Source organism: Stigmatopora argus, chromosome 13 (assembly GCF_051989625.1).
Source record: "Stigmatopora argus isolate UIUO_Sarg chromosome 13, RoL_Sarg_1.0, whole genome shotgun sequence".
Classification (NCBI taxonomy): domain Eukaryota; kingdom Metazoa; phylum Chordata; class Actinopteri; order Syngnathiformes; family Syngnathidae; genus Stigmatopora; species Stigmatopora argus.
In genome coordinates, this window is record NC_135399.1 from 3,752,245 (window position 1) to 3,776,150 (window position 23,906).

Sequence of the window (23,906 nt, forward strand, 5' to 3'; positions counted from 1 at the left end):
ATTCCTAGCAAATATTTGCCTTCAGAAACGAGACAGATTTTGAGCTACGAGCATACGAGATAACCAGGTGACCGAGACGCAAGAGGCTGCTTATGATAACAACGCACTGTTTTTCTCGTCGCATCTCCCTCGTGTAAAGTTATCTTGCGAGCACTGGGCAGAGCGTTGCATTTTTTGCGTTAGTCAGTGCAGAATTAAGGGAAAAACAATGGGTCCAAAGCAAGCAGGTGCAATGAAGGATAGTGCGAAGAAAAGTCATTTGATGACAATCAATATTAAACATGAGAGTGGTGTGACTGAGTTGGCTCGCCAATACGAGGAGCACCTGGACAAGTTAGCAAGTGGCCGTGGGTTATCATATTGTGAGGACATTTGTGTGCGTTATTTTCGTAATATTTTGAAGGGGAGAAAAAAGAAAAAAAACCTAGATAGGTTCCTTTAAAAAACTCCGGCAAAAAGTGAAGGTGGAAGCGAGGCGAAAACAGCCAAGCCGGAAGAAGCAAAATAATAAAATTAAAACAAGATTACAATTAAGTTTAGTGTAAGGTAAGATTAAAATTTATATTAAAGTGTGTCTGTATCGTAATCTAAGTTCATTTAAATTAAATGTATGTTTATGTTATGTTACGAGCGCGTTGTCAACCAAAAAGCCACTCTCTCACTCTCTTGCTCTCTCTTTCTCTCTCTCCCCTCCGCACTCTGCCTTGTACTGAATAATGTCTCATTTTAGTATTGAACATCATAACCACTAGATAGTTATTTGTTACTCTGTTAGTAGATGGTGAATTAGAACCAATAAAAATATGTTTTTCCATAGTAATATCCTGTTTTGGGTGTTTTTTCAAAGGGTGGGAACAAATTAATTTGTATTTAGTTCATTTCTATGGGAAAAGTTGGTTTGAGATACGAGTATATCGACATACGAGCTCGGGCCCAGAATGCATTAAGCTCGTATATCAAGGTATTACCATATACGTTTTATCTATTATTTATATAAATTGTAAAATAACTGTAAAAGGAAAACCCTTGACTGTCATGGATATGGAGTATTATGAGGGGGGCAGATTCCCTTACTTGAACTATTGAAGCTGTGTAAGATCACCATAGGTGTTCCAGGACCTATAAACAAACAAGCCAAAATAGTAAGTTAATTTAACTCATGATTGATTATCATTTAACTTTCAATTAAATATATAAGATTCTACATGGTTTGTGCTCAGGGAGAATTATTCATTTTTTCCAACTTAGCAAAGTATACACGTCAAGAAAAATGTTCACACTTCAGGCAAATAGTGCTTGATAAGGGAAAAGCAAGTGATCAGATTATGGTTGTTGCCTCCACACATCAATAACATACTTGACTGCATTCTTTGGTTAATACAGCAATGTCATACAGATGCATAAATGAACATTTTGGGATGTGACAAACTTAATTAAGCTAAATTTGTCCTTAAAATATAAACATGTAACAAGGGCGCTAACAAAGTGTGATAAAAACAGTACACGCACACTTGCACCCTGTTGTATAGTCCAAATGTTGTGTGATTTTTTTAATGAGGGATTATGCCTTTGAAGTATCACATGGCAGTTTATGTGTGTGTATGTGTGTGTGCATGTGTGTGCATTGGGATGCCTTAACTAATGCCGTCATTCTGAGTATGAAATAATTCGCATTAGCTGCTGCTAAATATGAGTTTTAGGTCTACACTTGTAAGTACAGATGATCCTTGTAAACTCACACAGATCACCAACATCCCACTAGGGCAAAGAGCATAATGAAAGACAATACAATACACTTCCACCTCAAGCACTACAGGATCATAACAGCCAAAACAGATTCAAGGACAGTTTCTTCCCAAAAGTCGTCACCATACTCAACTCGAGTTCTGCACCTAGGAGGACCTAATGAAGACTAATTTCTTATCTTGCACTTGCATTCAAACTCCATAAGCTGCTAACCACTTTAGTCACTTTTTGCACCTGACCACTTATTTATGAGACTACTTATTTATGTTGACTACTTACTTATGTTGACTACTTATGTGTGCACTTTATGGTGAAGTTGTATAATTGTATAATGACAATAAAGGCAATTCAATACAATACATAAACCCTTGTGAGCGCTGAAAGATTGTCATTTTTTTTATGATGATGCAATTGAATGCAGCAGAGCAAAGACTGGAGCTCAGTGACATCACTCAGGAGCAATGTTTCCTCTAATTTTTTGTTTGTCTGGGCAGAAAGACAACCTCCCTGAGCACACTGAGTACCGGTGTGAGCAACATCATCATTGCTCGCTATGGGAACACACCAGTATCACACCTGCCATAAGCAGGTGTATGTCTACTATACATAAATGATTTAGTAATAATAAAATGTAATGATTAATATCTATGAATGGGCGGCTCGGCGGATGAGTGGTTCGCACGTCGGCCTCACAGCTAAAAAAAAATAGATTTTATTTTGTGCGCTCCATGATGAGTTAAAGTAAGAAAGTGGAATTACATGAGCTTGTTTATCCCAATGAAAAAGTATGTTCTCTTAGCTTGGCCAACCAAAAACAAGCTATTTTTTTTATTACTTTAGGGAGAGGGAACAATGTTATTGTCCAATAAATCATTACAAAACAAATTGAATTCACAAAAACAATATGAAGAGGTGGAAGTCCAGTGGTCGAGTGGTTAGTGCGTTGGCCTCACAGTTCTGATATCGACGGTTGGATCCTAAGTCCGGACCTTCCTGTGTGGAGTTTGTACTCCGGTTTCCTACCACATCCCCAAAACATGCATGGTAGGCTGGTTGAACACCCCAAATTGCCCCTAGGTATGAGTGTGAGCATGAATGGTTGTCCGTCTCTCTGTGCCCCGCAATTGGCTGTCTACCAATTCAGGGTGCCCTCCCACCTGGTGCCAGAAGTCAGCTGGGATAGGTTCCAGCACTTCTGCAACCCTTGTGAGGATATGCGGTACAGAAAATGAATGAATGAATATGAAGAGTCATCCTACCTTTAATGAATCACACAAAGCACAAAATAACGGGAAAGTAATTATTCAGCATTCTCTCTCCATGTTTCCATATGAAAGTGAGCAGAAATGTTTTTTTTCTCAAAAGCAGTAGTTTCTTTTTTAGGGCAACTGCAGACCCAGCCCTCAGATCCTAAAGAAAGATTGCCATTGATAATGGCCTCCTGATGATGAGGCAGGCAGTCCGGTGCCGAGAGGATCTGAGATCGATGGTTCAATCCCTCCAGTTGGCATGTTCTCTCCGGGCCTAAGTGGGTTTTCTCCGGTTTCCTCCCACATCCCAAAAACATGCATGGTGGGCTGGTTCATTCATTAATCTTCCGTCCCGCTTATCCTCACAAGTTTCGCGGAGGGTGCTTGAGCCTATCCTAGCTAACCAAGGGCCGTAGGTGGGGGACACCCCGAATTGGGTGCCAGCCAATCGCAGGGCATAATAAAAAGGACATTGAATCATGCTCACAATAACACCGCCATCTAGTGTGAATAAACCTCAGACTGCCCAAAAAAACACTGCACCAGCAGGTGTGGTGGGCTGGTTTAACACTCTAAATTGATCCTAGGTATGAGTGTTAACATGTATGGTTGTCCATCTTCTTGTGTCCTGCGATTGGCTGGCAACAAATGCAGGTGCACATAGTTGGCTGAGACTGGCTCCAGCAACCCCAGTGACCCTTGTGAGGATAAGTGGTACAGAGAATGAAGGATGAGGCAACCAAGTAGATATCTGAACCAAGACGCTTTGTACACCTGAACTCATGGGTTTTGTGACTTTTCACCAATTTGTTAAATGAAGTATTCAAAACGTTTGACCAAGATTGTACTGTAGTAGCTAAACTAGATACACTGTAGTTCATATCGTATTTGCTTCTGAGTACTAAATTGTGCAGCTGTCACTTACCTAAACTGTGTATTAATCCTTACTGCTCTGTTTCTGCCCTGGTTAAATGATAAATATAACTCGGATATAGAACCATACCTATTGCTTTCATTTTTAGTGTGACAAACATACAACCAAAACAACAAGAAATTCTAATCAATGCAATACAATATGAATCCAATACATATTAGAGGTGGAAAAAAGCCCTTAAAATTTATACGCAGGTCATATACTGTTACGTTGATTAAATTATGCTCGGGTAAGCATACTGGTGCAAAAATCTACTCAAGGCAAAAATAAAATGTATGACTTAAAATGTAGTTAGTTGCGGTGTGTGTGCGCATGTGGGTCGGCCGAAAGAACAAGATCCGGACGTTGGCAGAAAGAAACAAATGAACATACATGACAACAATTACGTGTATCAGCATAACAGTAATGGTACCCAAATTTGCAAAATTGAGTGCTGCGCTTATGCCAACAATATTTAAATTTTTTATGTTACATCACACAATATGTTTACGTACCTTTGCAGTGGAGGATAACGTGTTGGTTTGTGGGGCTTAGAACAGCATCAAAGTACAAACAATGTGCCTTGTTCAGGTCGCATGTTAAACACCGTCGTGGGAACAATCCTACATTCTTCACGCTAAAATAATGAAAATAAAAGATTAGAAAAATTTTGAAAGCTGAAAAGCTAAAGATCATTTAGCCATTCATTCACACCCATGTGAGGTAGGATGATTCATTTTGATCACACAATACTGCAGCAGGGTGAACAATACAGTAATACCTCAAATATTGTGGTTAATGTAGACCAGACATGGGCGCGATAAAGGAAAAAAAACGTTTTTAATACCACAATACGTTTTCGCCCCTATACAGTGGTACCTCGTCATACGACCGCTCGTCATACAAAATGCTCGTCTTACGGGGGAAATTTCGATCGAATAATTCGCCCGTGATGCGGTCAAAATTTCGTGATGCGACCAAGCCAGGTTGCCATGGCATTTTTTTTTTGCATATCTTTCGTGTATAACAATATTTACGAGCACCGGATGAGCTATTCAGACCAGGAAACGCACAACGCGCATGCGCGGGGAAAAGAGGGCTTTCTGGGTAATGAAGTATACTCGTGCTCGCAACAGCATCCCCGGTAGCAACTCTATCATAGGCGCCGTTCGAGGGGATGCGAACACAGATGCTACAAGCTAAAAGGAGCCGCTAGCCAGCGCCCCCGAAGCTCCCATGAGCAACGGGGCGATCGCTGATAAAAGACTCTGCTCGCAGAAATACAAGCACAGAAGTACAATTAACAAAAAGTGTATATTTATCAAATATTAGAGCTATAAGTATATCAAAAGACTGTAATGTTAATACATTACAGTGATCCTTCATTTCGCGGCTTCACTACATCGCAGATTTTTTTCTGAGGTATAAAAAGAAGTTAATACAAATCTGTAAATCTATGCTGAAACTCGCAACCGGAAGACATGAAAAATGGCGGAAGTCAGGGCTTTGCTTCTTCTTCGCTGCTGAATTGGGGGCCCAGCACCAAAGAAGAAGAATTTTACCGCAGAAGAATGACGCGACATACAGTGCCGTGAAAAATTATTTGCCCCTTCCTGATTTCTGTTTTTTTTTTCTTATTTATCACACACAAAAGGTTTCAGATCATCAAACCAATTTTAATGACACAGAGATCTTTCACTTCGCGACTTCAACTTTTGCGGCTTTACTACCTCGCAGATTTTTACGAAGGTTTATACAAAGTTATTAAAATGTCTAAATCTACGCTGAAACTCGCAACTGGAAGACAGATGAAAAATGGTGGTGCAAAATGGCAGAGGTCAGGGCAGCGCTTCATCTGTCAACGCCAAAGAAGGAATCTACAATAGAGAATGGGCACGCCAAATATCACATAATGCAGTGCCTAGATGCGTTCGTCTTCCCATTTCCACTTTTTTGCCATTGAATTCCCCCCTTGAAAATGTCTCTTAAATATTGAGGTTCCTTGTTATGCTAAAGGAGTAGAACACCATTGTGGTATAAAAGAATTCAGCTGGTAAGAATGTCTTGTTAATAGGCAAGCTACGGCCTACGGTTAAAAGTGACACACAGGAAGTGAACGCTTTTCCCCTCTGGAGATATTTGCTGCAAATGAATAAAAATAAATTCTCATGAGGTGAAGAGGTCCGAGGTGTAGTGGCTGGTCTCTCCGCCCAGGTTGCCATGCAGCAGCACATTGCAGGGAACGTTATTCTCCCCTAAGCGCTGCCGATTTCCTTGGCCACCGGCGCGCATGTGCGGTTGTTCACCGCCCGAAGCTCGCATCTTCCGTGGTGCGAAACTGCAAATTCTACGAAGACACCTCAACTCCAACGAATATAAAAATGAACCAGGATTTTGATGGATTTACGCCGTAGATACGGCCGTCAAGCTGGCATAACGAGAGGACGTCAACACACTGCATGGGGCACTGGAAGGAGACTGATGATGTCGCTGCCATTGAATTTGGTAATTGTCTTGACCAGGGGTGGCCAAGTCCGGTCCTCGAGAGCCCCTATCCAGTTTTTTTCCAAACCCTAACCCTCTACCACACCTGAATCAAATGATCAACTCATCAGCAAGCTGTCCAGGAGCTTCATACCGATCCCGATTATTTGATTCAGTTGTGTTGGAGGAGGGAGACATGGAAAAAAGACTGGATAGGGGCTGTCAAGGACCGGACTTGGCCACCTCTCGAATGTGACAAAGAGGACTTGCACCAAAGCTCCAATATCTTGTTTATTTATGATTTAAATCAAGTGGAGATGAACTATTTTCACTGTGAGTATTGTACTTAAAGTATTTACATATTTTTAATTTATAAATTATATTTAGATAGTAATACATTATAGTCTTTTCATATGCCTGGAACTGTGATATGTATTATGATATGTAGTAATAATAGGGCTGATCCTATTTCGCAGTTTTTCGATTATCGTGGCCATGTCTGGTCTACATTATCCGCGAAAAACGAGGGATTAGTGTATAAATATATATATATATATATATATATATATATATATATATATATATATATATATATATATACTAATCCCTCGTTTTTCGCGGATAATGTTTTATATATATATATATTTATATACATATATATATATATAAAATATATATAAAATCAACATTCCCACATAATAGCAATCAAAAACAATTTTGATGGTAAACAGACCTGTAAAGTTGCCGTCTTCGCGGTGAACCTTCTGTACTGATGAAATAACTAGAAAAAAACATCAAACAAACATAGTAAGCTTGTTTTCTGTAATTTGGGGGTATTTTTCCTAACCCGACCATGAGCCACTAAATTTGACAAGTAAATGGCATTTTACATTTGTATATGGATATACAGTTGTGGTCAAAAGTTTACATACACTTGTGAAGAACATAATGTCATAGCTCTCTTGATTTTCCAGTTTTCTACAACTCTGATTTTTCTCTGATAGAGTGATTGGAACAGATATTTCTTTGTCACAAAAAACATTCATGAAGTTTGGTTGTTTTATGACTTTATTATGGGTGAACTGAAAAAAAGTGATCAAATCTGCTGGGTCAAAATTATACATAAAGCAGCGCTAATATTTGGTAACATGTCCGTTGGCCATGTTCACTTCAATTAGGCGCTTTTAGTAGCCATCCACAAGCTTCTGGTTGAATCTTTGACCACTCCTCTTGACAGAATTGGTGCAGTTCAGTTAAATTTGATGGCTTTCTGACATGGACTTGTTTATTCAGCATTGTCCATAGCCTAATTTAGCCATTCCATTACCACTTTTGATGTGTGTTTGGGGTCATTGTCCTGTTGGAACACCCAACTGCGCCCAAGACCCAATCTTTGGGCTGATGACTTTAGGTTATCTTGAAGAATTTGAAGGTAATCCTCCTTCTTCATTATCCCATTTACTCTCTGTAAAGCATCAGTTCCATTGGCAGCAAAACAGCCCCACAGCATAACACTACCACCACCGTGCTTGACGGTAGACATGGTGTACTTGGGGTTAAAGGCCTCACCTTTTCTCCTCCAAACATATTGCTGGGCATTGTGGCCAAACAGCTCGTTTTTTGTTTCGTCTGACCACAGAACTTTGTCCATGTGATCAGCAGCAAACTTCAGTCGAGCCTTAAGGTGCCGCTTTTGGAGCAAAGGCTTCCTTCTTGCACGGCAGCCTCTCAGTCCATGGAGATGCAAAACACGCTTGACTGTGGACACTGACACCTGTGTTCCAGCAGCTTCTAATTCTTGGCAGATCTGCTTTTTGGTGATTCTCGGTTGAATCTTCACCCTCCTGACCAATTTTCTCTCAGCAGCAGGTGATAGCTTGCGTTTTCTTCCTGATCGTGGCAGTGACAAAACTGTGCCATGCACTTTATACTTACAAACAATTGTTTGCTCTTGGGACCTGCAGCTGCTTTGAAATGGCTCCAAATGACTTTCCTGACTTGTTCAAGTCAAGGATTCACTTTTTCAGATCAATGCTGAGCTCCTTTGACTTTCCCATTGTAGCGTTTGTGGGCGTTTGCATCCAATGAGTCCTATTTAAATGGCCTCAGAGAAGTCACCAGCTGTAATCACTCATAATCACTCACAAGAAGTTAAGAGGCCATGCTATAAAGCTCATTTCACTGACACAACTTTCTAAGTCACCAAAATTGCTAATTCGTCTTGCTGTATGTATATTTTTGACCCAGCAGATTTGATCACTTTTTCTGTTAACCCATAATAAAGTCATAAAAGAACCAAACTTCATGAATGTTTTTTGTGACAAAGAAGTATCTGTTCCAATCACTCTATCAGAGAAAAATGGAGTGGTAGAAATACCTGAAAATTCAATAGAGCCATGACATTATGTTCTTCACAAGTGTATGTAAACTTTTGACCACAACTGTATATATATGCATATACAGTCGTGCATCTACTTATGAATGCCTTTAGGTACAAAATTTTCCGGTAACGAATTCCCCCTGAATGTAAATGCGTTTCCTGTATCCGTTATTTTATTTTGAAATTGTTCTGGTAACATTTTTACTTCCAGTTGGAGCCTTTCAGAACAACAACTGTCTTTTGACCGCCGTTTGTCATCATGGAGTTCTTAATTTAAAATTATTGGTGTGAATGAAATGAATAAGTGGACCCTGTTATTCATCGAAAAAGGGGAACTTAAGAGAGTGGCGGGCAGTTGACTGATGTTGCAACGCATTATGAGTGTCCGTAACCCACCACCTAACATTGCTACGCTATTGAAGCTGAAGGAACCAGTAAAAGTGACGACTCCTTGGCATGGCCTCTCTGTATTGAACAATGAGATGGAGAGACTGTTAGTCCTTTGGAGTTCTATTTAATGTATGTTAAGTCATTTTGAATTCGTATTTTGAAGCTGTTTCGATGTGTGTTTATGTGCATGTGTTTGTGTGCTAACGTTAGCTTCCTCCTTACTTTGCTGTACTACTGCACAAATAGAACATGTTTTTGCATGTTTGTTATTCATTTTAATACATTAATAAATATTTTTTTTATCATTTTCTGTATTTTTTTCTCATTCTCACATATTTTAATAAAAATGGGACACTTTGATCATTATTAAAGTGTTTAGTTGGTAGGTTTTTGAGGACCGTGGAACGAATTACAGAATTTACATACTTACAGTACTGCTCTACTTGGGAAATATTCAAGTTACAAAAAAAGTTCTGGGACAAATTAATTTGGTAAGTAGAGGTATGACTGTATATATAAAAAAAATTTTTACATATAAAGCCAATCAAAGTTGCTTAACAGAAACATATATTTCTATAGTCATTAATTAAACTTACAGGCTGTCAATTTTTTCATCATAGCCAAGGATCTTCGTCACCTCCCAGTTTCCTGATGTTAGGTGACGGACTTCATTTTCATCCGCTCTAAACTGATAGAAGCAAAATAAGAGTGAATACATGTTTTACTTATTGTGGATAAAATAAGATTAGACCAAGATACAGGAAATTATATAAATGGGTTCTTTCTCTACATTGCTCTCTCGCGCCTGTTTTAGCTACTACTATACTCCAGTTTTGCTCAGCCGATCCTCACATTCCTGTTTATCAATAAGATTGTCAGGGGTGGGGAGGCAGAATTGCACAAACTGGGCTGGTCGACTCAGGGACAAGGCCATCACTGTAGATGTAGGGCATGCACCAAGACCAATTTCTCCATGACCAATCACACCTCATGTTCATGTTTAATGCTCGTTTCGTGATTGAAACTGAATGCAGGTGTTTAATAGTTCCTCTACTTAAAAAATGATTGAATGTGCGTTGCCTCATCATAGGGAAGAGCCAGTATGAATTGTTGCTTTTGTAATTCAGATTAGTTTATTTTCCTCTGAATGACCAAATGTCAATGTCAACAAAAATGCCTCACTTGTTTCATTGACATCCAGAGAGAGGGGTTACTGTTGCGAGGACTGTCAAATGCAAGTGGAAGCTTTGTGTGTAGGTGTGTGAAATCTGCATCCAAGAGACATGGCAGAACAGAACTGTACTGTAGGGATCCAATCAACCAGTTCTAGTTTCAAGATACAATAAGCAATTGTTTGAAGTCTCACCTGAGCGGTGAACATAGCGATGTGATGAAACTCTCCACGACCTCCTTGTTTAACTGGAACAGTCATGAAGAATCTTTTGTTGTCTTTAGAGAACAATGGCTCTTGTTTCTAAAGAAAAAGATGAATGATTTTTACAGGTAACGTAAGTTGGGAGATATGTTTAACGAATTACCTTTTCATTAATTCATTTTCTAAACCACTTTATCCTAATTAGAGTCGTGGGGGGTGCTGACTTCAGGCCAGGGGCGGGGGACACCCTGAATCAGTGGCTAGCCGATCGCAGGGCACAAGAACAACCATTCAGACTCACACTCTTACCTAGGGGCAATTTAGAGTGTCCAATCAGCCAATCATGCATGTCTTTGGAATGTGGGAGGAAACCGGGGTACCCGAAAAAAAAACATGAAAGCATGCAAACTCCACACAGGTGGACCGGACTGGATTTGAATCCAGGATCACAGAGGGCCGCACGAATTATCTTATTTATGTTATGTCATGTCTAATTTGAATTCATTTTTTGCCAGATTTGTTGAATGACGTTTGATGCTTTTGTGTCGTTGAAATGAATTGAATGATTTTTATTGTCATTATACAAGTATAATGAAATTTAAAACTTCACCATGAAGTGCACAAATACATCAACAAACAAACTGAAAAATAAATATATTGTGATTAATTTCCTTTGTCACCAGAGAGAATAGCCTTTGTCTAATTAGCCCGATAGCTCTACCCTCCATACAGTTGGTCATTAGAACAGGAAGCTACTGTCTAACAAGACTTCTTCTGTAGGGATGGACGTCTTCCATATTCCTCCACTTATCCGAGGTCGGGGTGCAGGGGCAGCAGCTTCTGCAGGGAAACCCAGAATTCCTTCTCCTCTGCCACTTCGTCCAACTCTTCCTGGAGGTCCCCAAGGCGTTCATGGTCCATCTAGGAGACATAGTCTCCCCAGCGTGTCCTGTGCTCTCCTCATGGTGGGACGGGGCTGGAACACCTCACCAGGAAGGGGTCCAGGAGGAATCATAATCAGATGCATGAGCCAACTCCTCTGGCTGCTTTCGATCCGGATGACTGAGTTTCTCACCTTATCTCAAAGGGAGAGTCCGGACACCCTGCGGAGGAAACTCTTTCGGTCATGGCCCACAGCTCGTGAACATAAATGAGGGCAGGAGGATAGATTGATTGGGTTCTGATTAGGGGGGGCGTTCTTTCCAATCACACCCGTCCAGGTCTCACTGTCATTGCCCATGTGATCATTGAAGTCTCCCAGCAGATCGAGGGAGTCTAGTTTTTTTATGACGCCCATTGTGTTTTTGGTTGCAGAGTAAATGTTCATAAAGTATCAGTGCTTGGCTCCTCTGATCAACACAATAGCTCGCTATAATGTACATGTGTTATGAATGCACACAGGTTCCTTGTATGGCATGTAAATCTGACTCCTCAGGCATTGAAGACCGGATGCTAGAAGCAAGGCCGCTTGGCTGGGCTTTTGGCCTCGCGGTTTCTGTGTTCTCCTGCCGTGCTTCACAAGAAGGTAACAAAAAATACTACATTCTAAATTTAAAACAAAAAATGGTTTACCTGTTTGGACAGCCAGACTTCAGAGTTTTCTTTATGTCTCTGAAAAAGACAAAGTGTTAAAGTATTATTAGTTTGATTTTAAATTTGGGATTCCGTCAGTAGCATTTAAATAACTAACTAGTAACGGGGAAAAACATTTGTTTTATTTTCCTGGCAAATTTTTACCCTATTTTTCCAGTCTAATGCCTGACCATGAAAGGCATGGGCGGTCGGTCTGTTATTGAATTGAATTGAAGTATAATGAGATCTCAAAGTTTATGTCGCATCTCATCTCATTTTCTGAACCGCTTTATCCTCACTAGGGTCGCGGGTGGTGCTGAAGCCTATCCCAGCTGTCCTCGAGCCAGAGGTGGGGGACACCCTGAATTGGTGGCCCGCCAATTGCTGGGCACAAGGAGACAAAACCATTCACGCTCACACTCATACCTAGTGGCAATTTAGAGGGTCCAATAAACCATCTATGGAATGTGGGAGGAAACTGAAGTACCCTGAGAAAACCGACACAGGCCCGGGGAGAATATGCAAACTCCACACAGGTACTGACCTGGATTTGACTGTGAGGCCGACACGACTCAGCCGCCGGGGGCACCCCAAAGTTTACGTATTTTTACAAATTTGACGAAATCAGTGAATGATGGCTGCTTCCAAAGTGTTTGTTTGGCTGTGTATGTTATCAAAATATCCTTTTAACTACTAGTAGTTTAAATGTGTCCTTTGCAGAGGACATTGTAAAACCTGAATCACCCACCCACTAGGTACAATTTAATTACCTTCTTTTATTACCTCTAGAGGACATTAAGAGCTTTCCAATGATGCCAAATGAGAAAGGGTGTGCATTTGTTTCCTTTGACTGCATCATAAAAGAACATGTTTTTTCTCAGTGCAAAATGGTATTCAAGAGAATACAGACACATAATGAATTAGATTCCCTGTGATTGGCTGGCAATCAATAAAAGGTGTTGCCCGCGTACTTTCCATCGTTGGCTGGAGCACATCCCAGGTAACTATAGGCAGGCTGGGAACACCCTGAACCTATTATGAGCCAATCACAGGGGCACAAGGAGACAAACAACCATTCCCGCTCACACTCATACCAAAGGGCAATTTAGAGTTTTCAACCAGCCTACCATGCATGTTTTTGGGATGTAGTAGGAAACTGGAGTACCTGGAGAAAACTCACGCAGGCACAGGCAGAACACGGGAAGGTCGAAACCTTCGATCTCAGAATTGTGAGGCTAATCCGACACCTGGCTGCACACGATAACAGATAATCAGCAAAAAGTATTTAATCTGTGTACTTTAAATCAGAGAAGAAAGATACATTTGCTAACTAAAACTAACTAAAAAGTCAAACTAAAAGTTTACTATCTATTGATTGTTCATGTCAGATTCGGACCCTTCATCGGCGGCTGAGTGGTTAGCGTGTCGGCCTCTCAGTTCTGGGGTCCTGGGTTCAAATCCAGGTGGTCCACCTGTGTGCAGTTTGCATGTTCTCCCTGGGTCAAGGTGGGTTTCTTCGGGTACTCCGGTCTCTAAATTGCCTCTAGGTATGGGTGTGAGTGTGCAGGGTTGTTCGTCTTCTTGTGCCCTGTGATCGGCTGGCCACTGGGTCTCCCCCACATCTGGCCCACAGTCAGCTGGGATAGGCTCCAGCACCCCCCATGACCCTAATGAGAGGACAAAACTGTCCAGAAAATGAATAAATGAATTAATGAATATTCCTATTACTGTTTCTTTTCCAAGTAAAGAAAAAAATCAGTTGAATGTTGTAGATTGTGACTAAAGATTTTTTTTTAAATGTTAAAAAGACCAGCATGTATGCCATGTTTGTAGGGATAAGAAATACGTGCCTCCTGCCTGTTTGAGGCATTTGTATGTAGGCTTTCTTTTTAAGTTTAAGTGGGATGTAAAATGGTCGCAAATTCTGAAACGACCCACATAGTGATGGTTTTCTTTTCAGTAGATGAAGACCTGTCTTGTCCCATCATCCCTCTTTCTTGGTTTGCACATACCGTGACACAGGCTCCAGTAGTGGTGTCACACACTGCTAGAATGGAGACATTCTGAGCTCGGTTTAACCATCTGACAGATGTGTGGGTTTTACTGATCCATTTCACCATCGTCACATAATGGTCCCTAAGAACAGAAACATTATCTTGTTCTAGGCACATTAATTAGGACAACTCCCAATTTAACATTTTAATTTCTCATATTTTGTTATCATTATTTGAGAAGTACTAAGCTCTCCTCACCGTAGTTTGAGACTGTCTGGCGGCATGAGCTCCAGCGTGTGTGTCGGTCCGTAAAGATTGACAACAAAAAGCTTCACCACTGGATTAGGTTGGCCAGCCTGTATGGAAAGAGTCTTTAGCGCTTTCATTTTTGGAAATTGCATTTCCTGATTTGCATAGGTTCAAACATTTGACACATATTTTACTCCCCAATTTTATATAGTACTGCTTACTTAATAAAATTTAAAATGCTGCCATGTAGAACAGACATTTGTTTTCATCCTCTTGAAAAAAAATGAATGCCAATGTACCTAAGAAACCTTCCTTTAGGGATTTTTGCTATATACTTGACTGGGATACTAATGGACTTTGGAGGGTAAGTGGGAGGTAGAGCTTGTAAGTATGTAAAAGCTGTCCTTCCTTTGTCTAAGAAAGGGAGTGACTGATTACAATAGGTGTTCTCGCTTTAATCACCTGTTTGCCTTAAAAACACATGAAAGGGAAAAGGAAACATCCAATTGCTATAAAACAGTATGTGCACAATGAGACATAATTGTGCAAATTGTGTCTTTCAAATATAATATGAACTCCTGCCTGAAATGTGATGTACTCCCAAATAAACACTATATTGTAACAGAAACCTATCATGATTGTGAATCTATAAGAAGAATGTGCCAGACTTACCTTGGGGTACGGATACTGTTTTCCTTTGGGGTAAGTCATGCCAGTAAATCGAGGCAAAGCCATGTTGGGAACCTGACTATCATTAACAACTAGAAAGGCCAATCTCTCTCCATCTGGTGACCACCAATGTGCCACATGGGTCTGAAGAATTTCCTCTGCAAGGACATGATTGTCTATCACTATTTGAATGTATTCAAAATGTCTTCATACTTAAATAGAGGTTAGGCAGTGTGAAAGCAATCTTTCCCATAATAAACACATTAGTCAGTGTTTGCACTCCTGTTGTTTTCGCTGTTTTTATTCAAGCGAACGATCTGTCTGACGACATTTGACAACATTAACTAATCCACCCAATTTAGTTTGTGTCTCTTCCTTTAATTAAGCCAATAAGACCTAGAGGTGATAGTGTGCCGAAGAGACTAGGTATCCCTTTCATCGCTCTGATGCATTTTATCCAAGAATATTTTATGTGGACAAGTGGTCACAGTGGTTAAAGCTACTCATTGTGGAAAATAGGCATTTTACTGGTGATACAGTAATGCTGCACTATTCATAAAGGTTAAACGTAAATTTATGCTGCCAATTTGAGGGAAAATTGCCTCTTTTATGAGTTAAAGCAGCCAATAGACTACAGATTACCATCATAATATAAACAAACAAACAATCAAAAAACAATGTCATGGCATGTACTTCAAAAAATCACTCTGGAAAAATGGCGTGATGCAAAATAAGTGCATGAGTAGTATATACATGGACAATTAACCTGCTAATTTAGCTCATCCCTGACACCCAATGAAATTAGCCTTGCAGGACTTTACCACTTGCGTTAGTAATTTATCTGCCTGTCTTAAAAAAATATATATGACTCTCGACCACAAGTACAGTAATCCCTTGAATATCGCGGCTTCAACATTTGCGGTTTCACTACATCGCAGATTTTTTCCGTGGGAATTTTTTTCCCTTTTTTTAATTCATAAAAATGTGAAAATCCACGCTAAAACTTGCAAGCGGAAGCCACTCCCCTGTCCTCTGCTTGCTACTTGGACTCAGCACTGAAGTTAAATTTTTTAAAAAAAAAATTATATATATATATATATATATATATATATATATATATATATATATATATATATATATATATATATATATATATATATATATATATATATATAATAAATACATAGGGGTGACCCTACTTGGCGGTTTTTCGTTTATCGCGGCCATGTCTGGTCTACATTAACCGGGATAATTGAGGGATTACTGTAGATGTTTGCTTAAGGAAGCCTGTGTACCAGACCGCCCCCCATCTGATTCGAGCACATGAATTTATGCTGTAGGCCAGTGGTTCCCAAACTGGGGGGCGCGCCCCCCCTAGGGAGGCGTAGAGAATTCAAGGGGGGCGTGAAGTCATCTGCTTAAAAAAATGTTTAAATAGATTATAAGAATAATAAAATCAAAGAACAAATATCTGCCATTAAATACATGCAAAATATGATTATAGCAGTCACTCCAACGGTCCAACCCGTTTTCTATTAAGCTAGTTTTTGTTACACGTTTTGAACGCATCACTGATACTAACCACACTGACGCTACTGAGCGACTCGTCACAATCTCGCAACCCGAGCACATATTTGAGTGGCTTTCACTATTAAAATTTAATACAAACAGAGATCTGTTTTCCTGAACAATGCTAAGAAATAAACGCAATCAAATAAAATAAGTTCACATGAGCAAAAGAGGAAGTGGGCGGGGGGGGGGGGGCGTGCGGGTCTACTGGAAGCAAGAAGGGGGCGTCAGATAAGATAGTTTGGGAACCACTGCTGTATGCCTACCGTATTTACTCGCATATAAGCCGCCTGCACGTATAAGCCGCACCCTGAAAATTGCCTTGACATTTTTGAATTTTACAATTTCTAGCGTATAAGCCGCCCTGCTGATTCCCAATGATTTCCCCTCCATATTCATGGTTTTAATAGGGAGTACAAATGTGTTACTTTGAAGGGAAAATCTTAAGAAAAGTCATTACAAGTGGTATTTCTGAGATCCTGTATGAATCAAAAGCACATTATTAGGGTCAATATCATAAGGAAGTTAACATGCCTGTCTTTGTAAATGTAAAAGATCAAATTATTCAATTTGAAAAAAGAACTAAGTCTATCTTGATGAGAACCTGATGCTTTCTAATGACAAAAATTAAATTTTTCTTACCAGAAGTTTAAGATGTTGTGGCAGCCATATTGCTTCTAATGTCAAAATATCTCAATTCTTTCGATGGTTCATATTACTCCAATAGTTGTCACTTTCGAACAAGAAATAAAATGAAAAAAGATCAAGGTGGAATTTAGTTTTATTTCAAAATCAAGGCTACTACCGTCTGATGAAAAAAATGTAGACGTCAGCGCTCCAAATTCACTAAGATGGCTGCGCCCCGACCTCCCTAAGATGGCCGTGCCCCGACCTCGCTAAATGGCTGCGCCCCGACCTCACCAAGATGGCTGCGCCCCGAGCGAGCAGTGAACATTTTGCGTTTTATGCAAGATACGTTTTTTTTCATGAATTTCATTCATAGACGTCAAAATAAATTTTGTTTAGCGTTTTATCTGTTTATCTTTTCTCTATTTTGAAATGAATGATCGTATCGGTGCACGCATGGGCGCCATTTTGTCGTGACAACATCGTGTTGCGTCATCGTGTCACGGCGCTGTCAAATTGCATTTTTGTCGTGGTTTTATGCGCATATAAGCCGTACCTTCGATTCAGTCATCATAATTTTTGTCCGACAAAAGCGGCTTATATGCGAGTAAACACGGTAGTTGCACTTCCCTAAACTTCACCTAAAACCCAAATAAATACATACAACAGTAGCAAGTGTGAAGATAAATATACATAGCTAAATATTGCTGAATTGTAGTCTGTTAGCTCATATTGAATAAAGCCATATTGAAAACAAGATGAAAAAGCACTACCTTCATAAAGCCAGTCAGCAATCCCATTAAATATGACCCCGTCCTTTCCTGAGGATGTCAGCCGAAGAGAGTTACTTTTAACATCAGACTGATAGTAGATGTTATTTTCAAAAATGTAGAGCTGAAAAAACAAACAATATTTTGAGAGGTGTTAGTCACTTCGTTAAAATGACCTTATCCCCTGCAATTGGCTAGAAAAAAAGTTCAGAGTGTTGCCTTATGGCGTAGTGGTTCACTCGCCTAACTTTGGTGCAGGCAGCCGCGGTCTCGATTCCTGCTGGTAGCGGTATGATTGTGTGTATGAATGGTCGTCTGTCTTTCTGTATGCTCGACAGCTGCCTGGCGACCAGTATAGGCGACTAGACCAGTATGCCTTTTGCCCGAAGTCAGCTGGGATAGGCTCCAGCGACCCCCGCAACCTTACAATGATGTGCGGGATGGAAGATGAATGAATGAATAAACAGTGTGCCCTGTCTCCTACCTACAGTGGGCTGGGATATACTTCAGTACCTTTGTGACTCTTGTGAGGATAAGTGGCATGGATAATTAATAAATGGTTGAACTGTTACTTGAGTCAAACGCATTCTATTAAAACAGTTTTCACCATATTGCACTAAATAAAAATGATTTAAATAAGGCATATCAACAGCAATATGTTAAAAAGTTGAAGGAAATTTAATTAATGCAATTAAATAAAAAACGGTGGCCCGTGGTTAGCGCGTCAGCCTCAGAATTCTAGGGTCGAGGGTTCGATCCCTGGTTGGTGCTCATTGTGAGGAGTCTGTATGCTCCATCTTGGCTTGTGTGGGTTTTCTCCAGGTACTCTGGTTTTCTCTCACATCTCAAAAACATGCAAGGTAGGCTTGTTGGACACTTAATTGCCCCTATGTATGACTGTGAGGACGAATGGTTGTCTGTCTCCTGCTGTGCGATTAGCTGGCCACCGATTCAGGGTGTCCCCCGCCTGGTGCTCATAGTTAGCTGGAATTGGCTCCAGCACCCCTTCTACCCTTGTGAGGATAAGCAGATCATAAAATGAATGAATGAATGAATTAAAAAAATTCTAACCAACTGTTGGCCTTGCACTCCCCAGGCCGCATACTGCAGGACTGAGTTGACCACCTCAGGAGGGTCCAGCTCCCAAACCTCCCTGGCAATAAAACAACAACAAAAACAATCAATACTAGTCTCGACCAATTTTATTATAGAGATCATGCAACATTTAAAAGTAAGTTCAATTTTGCTGATCAAACATAATTGATATGCCACATGACTACAGCTCGGCAGATAGTGAAAAGTATCTCATAAAGAGTGAAAGTTTGATAAATGATAGCATTTTACTTTAAATGCGATACAATATCAAATGCATTCTGTTGGTCCTGCAAACCTTGTTATAACGAAAATTGCATCGTGGTATTTCAACACACAAAAGCGGGTCTGTTTATTACCTCTCTAAAGGCAGTTTATTAAATTTGGCCTTTTTTTCAAAACCTTGTTTACACTTTAAAAAATAATCATTTCTGTGCTACGGTGTAGTCATTTTTATACATTCATTGGATTTCTTTGATAGATTTTTCTGTATTTTAGTGCATTTATTTTATTAAATATTGATTAAGTATATTTGTATGCTGGGGTCTACTGTGCCAATTACTGACCAAGAAAAGTGTTGAGTACAAGAGTTAGTGCATTCACTGATATAAATGTCTTCATTATTATTTCCTTCATATGTGAATCCAAATAAACTACTTTTCTTATGTTTCCATTAAAAAAAATAAAAATTGTAAAAATAAAAGAGGAAAATCAAGATCAGACCCCATTTTCTCCCTGGGCCTCCGTGGGTTTTCTCCAGGTACTCCGGTTTCCTCCCACATTTCAAAGACATGCATGGTAGGTGAGTGCGACACTCTAAGTTGCGAGTGTGAATGGTTGTACTACGTCCACCGATTCAGGGTGTTCCCTCGAAATCAGCTAGGATAGACTTAGACACCCCCCGTGGCCCTTGTGAGGATAAGCAGTTCAGAAAATGAATGAATGAATGAACCCTTACAATATTTTCTAAAACATTAGTAAAGTCATTTTTTTCAACGTATAACAGATTTATATTTTACACATTTTTGATATTTTATACTTCCTTATGGCACCTAGCAAATTATGATTAACATTCTTTTGCTTCTAATTTTGATAAAAGAACTAAACCAGACCTTTTCATGACAATGTTAATTTAAGAAGCCTAACTATGCGTTCCATATTTATCAGAAACGTAGAATCAAAGGCCGTGAGCCTGTTCTAACAATAGAATGAGTGTTCCACGTGCCTGCATGGGTTTTCTCCGGGTACTCTGGTTTCCTCCCATATTTCAAAATCATGCATGGTAGGCTGAGTGAACACTCTTAATTGTATGGATGTTAGCATGAATGGCTTATCTTTTCCTTGTGCCCTGCGATTGGCTGGCCACCAATTCAGGGTCTCCCTGGTCTGGTGCCCAAAGTTGGCTGTGTTAGCCTCTAGCTGTGTAGCGTTTGCACAGTCTTCCAGTGCCTGTGTGGGTTCTCTCCATGTACAGTAATACCTCGACATACGAGTGCCCCGACATACGAGCAATTTGAGATACGAGTAAAATTTTGAGCAAATATTCATCTTGAGATACGAAACAAATTTTGATATACGAGCATACAGCGGACGCGAGAGGCTGCTCATAAGAACATCATGGGCACTGTCTTTTCCGTCGCAACTCCCTCGTGCAATGTCTCTACAAGCACTGGGCGGAGCGTTGCATTTTTTTCTTCCTGTTAGTCAGTGCAGAATGGCGGAGCTTGCTCGATAATACTAGAGGAGTATATACTACTTCTCGTTGGCAAGTGGTCGTGCGTTATCGTATTGTGAGGACATTTGTGTGCATCATTTTCGGAATATTTTGAAGGGAAAACAAAGCAAACAACCCTCGATAGGTTGCTTTTAGCTGCAGCTGAAAGTCAGGGTGGAGGCGGGGCAAATAGAGCCAGCCGGACAGAATAAAGGTATAAAAATGTAAAACAAAATTAGAATTAAGTTTAGTGTAAGGTTAGATTACATTTATTTTTGAGTGTGTCTGTATCGTAATCCAAGTTCATTTAAATTTGTTTATGTTATGTTACGAGCGCGTTGCGTTGCAAAAAGTATTTTCCTCTCCCCCTCTCTCTCTTTTTGTCCCTCTCTTTCTCCCCTCCACGAAATCCGTCTAATTTTAGTACTATTAAACATCGTAACCACTAGTTATTTGTTACTCTGTTAATAGATGGCGAATTAGAACAAATAAAAATGTTTTTCCAATTCAATATCCTGTTTAGGGTGTTTTTTTCAGAGGGTTGGAACAAATTAATTTGTTTTTAGTTCATTTCTATGGGAAACGTTCATTTGAGATTCAAGTAAATCGACATACGAGCTCAGTTCCGGAACGCATTAAGCTCGTATCTCGAGGTACCACTGTACTCCGGCTTCCTCACATATCGCAAAAACATGCATGGTAGGCTCTGTGTGGCTTTTAGTCTACATGTGCCCTGATTGGCTGACAACCCATTCAGGTTGTACACCGCTTACTACCCCTTACATGTATTATGTATATTGTGAATGAGTGGTTATCGTATCAGCCTAACTGTTCTAAGTGTTCTGAAATCGAGGGTCCAATCCCAGGTTCGTACCTTCCTGTGTGGAATTTGCATGTTCTCACCTGGCTTGCGTGGGTTTCCTCCCACATCCTCAAAACATGCATGGTAAACTGGTTTATCACTCTCATTTGTCCCTATGTATGGGTGTGAGCATTAGTGGTTGTCCGTCACCTTGTGTCCTGCGACTGACCAATTAAGGGTGTCGCCAGCCTGGTGCCCATAGTTTGCTGGGGTAGGCTCCAGCATCCCCCACCCCCACAACCCATGTCACGATAAGTGGTACAGATAATAAAGAAAACACATAAATAAGGGGTGCCCAAGATTATTGACCCATACTCTATATCAGGGGTCACCAAACTACGGCCCGCGGGCCGGATACGGCCCGCCGGCACATTTGGACCGGCCCTCTGAACAATACCAGAGACGCTATCTGATTTTTTTTTATTTTTTTATTTTTTTATTTTTATTTTTTTTGCGGCCCGCCGGCACATTTGGACCAGCCCTCTGAACAATACCAGAGACGCTATCGGATTTTTTTTCCCTATTTGGCCTTGAAGACTGGGACATTTTAATCTTGTGTTTGGTTCATTGCACCCCTGCTGAGCCCACAAATCATTCCAGTAAAGCGGGGCTTTGCATTGCTTCTTTGGTGACACGCGCGGGGAGAGTGTTTCCCTTTGATGCATGCGGGCACGTCCACCGTTGCATGCACGAGCAGTGTTACCGAGACATCTGGACGATCGCAGGTGAGGGCGGAGCCCTGGGACCATCGCGGACTATTCAAGCATATTAAAACTGCAACCTGTTTGAGAACGGAATAATGGCGAAAAAGTTAGGTGAGAGAAAAATTGATTCAGAATGCAGGGTATTTAACCTGTAGTGGACAAACGATTATTTTTTTGTTCAATGCAAAGAAAAGGCTGTTTGTCTCATTTGTCAAGAGACGGTGGCGGTATTCAAAGAATACAATCTTTGCCGACACTATGAATCCCGTCACAAAGACAAGTACGATAGATTGCAAGGCCAAATACGAGCAGACAAACTCTCAAAGCGAAAAAGTGGACTACTATCTCAGCAGAACCAGGCATCCGTCCGGGCCAGCTTTTGGGTTGCTAAATTGATAGCAAGCAGCGGTAAGCCTTTCACTGACGGAGAGTTTGTTAAGAAATGTATGAATACTGTCGCGGAGGAGGTGTGTCCCGAGAAGAAAGATGCATTTAATGCCGTAAGTCTGTCGGTGAGTACAATGACCAGACGCGTTGAAGAAATCGGGAGTAATGTATATGCCCAGCTGCAGCAGAAGACGAAATAATTTGACTTTTTTTCATTAGCACTGGATGAAAGCACGGACGTGCAAGACACAGCGCAACTGCTCATTTTTATTCGTGGAGTTAGCGCAAACTTTGAGATTTGCGAGGATCTGGCAGCCCTCCAAAGTCTCAAAGGGACTACAACAGGAGAGGATATTTTTGACAAAGTGTGCCAAACCATGGAGAAGTTGGACCTGGACTGGTCAAAGCTAGCTAGCATCACGACTGACGGGGCTCCTAGCATGGTGGCCGAAACTCGCGGTCTAATAATGGGACGCATGAACCGGGAGTTGGAAAAAAGGGGTCTCACCGCCCCGCTACGAGTCCACTGCCAAATTCACCACCAAGCACTGTGCTGCAAAATGTTGACGTGGGATTCTGTAATGACGGTTGTGGTGTCGTGCATAAACTTCAGAGCAAAGGGAGAAGATTGTGCATGGCACAACAGAAAGTTAATGTTCCATGGCTTTTTTTTTCTATGAAGAACCCAGAGAGAGTTATTTAGTTATTATTTATTTCATAAATAGTGTTATTTATTTCCTGTTTTTTCTGTGAAGAACTCAGAGAGGATTATTTAGTTATTATTTATTTCATTAATAGTGTTATTATATGTTTCCTGACTTTTTTTCTGTAAAGAACCTGGAAAGGGTTATTTGGTTGTGTGTGGCTTTCTGGAAAACAATAAAAAAAAATTAAGCTCCCCTACGATCGTCACACTTTTTCTGTTACAAACTGACACCGGCCCCCCATCAGAGAAGGGAAAAGTTATGTGGCCCTCACAAGAAAAAGTTTGGGGACCCCTGCTCTATATAGTGTATGAGTGTATTATCTGTGCTGTTTTTTTTATTAAAATCATGTAATGAGCGAGCCATTTTTGGGTCGGGTTGGCACCTGCTCCCGTCGGACCCAGTGGCCGCCACCCTGCACAAGCTAACCTTGTCCACCTCCAGCGTGCTAACCT

General features: G+C 40.5%; 1 protein-coding gene across 3 annotated transcripts in view; it reads right to left on the reverse strand.

Annotated features, from left to right (window-relative positions):
* The window catches only part of dpp10 (dipeptidyl peptidase like 10), a 124,593-nt gene that overhangs the window by 21,593 nt on the left and 79,094 nt on the right, over positions 1–23,906 (reverse strand). For all 3 annotated transcript variants that reach the window (XM_077616607.1, XM_077616608.1, XM_077616609.1), the window contains 11 exons: positions 19,060–19,141; positions 17,992–18,112; positions 15,026–15,180; positions 14,363–14,460; positions 14,123–14,246; positions 12,111–12,149; positions 10,530–10,637; positions 9,760–9,851; positions 7,127–7,174; positions 4,425–4,546; positions 1,075–1,119 (listed from right to left, as the gene is read on the reverse strand). In XM_077616607.1, coding sequence (XP_077472733.1) covers positions 1,075–1,119; positions 4,425–4,546; positions 7,127–7,174; positions 9,760–9,851; positions 10,530–10,637; positions 12,111–12,149; positions 14,123–14,246; positions 14,363–14,460; positions 15,026–15,180; positions 17,992–18,112; positions 19,060–19,141 — 1,034 coding nt within the window. The remainder of the gene's footprint in view (positions 1–1,074; positions 1,120–4,424; positions 4,547–7,126; positions 7,175–9,759; positions 9,852–10,529; positions 10,638–12,110; positions 12,150–14,122; positions 14,247–14,362; positions 14,461–15,025; positions 15,181–17,991; positions 18,113–19,059; positions 19,142–23,906) is intronic.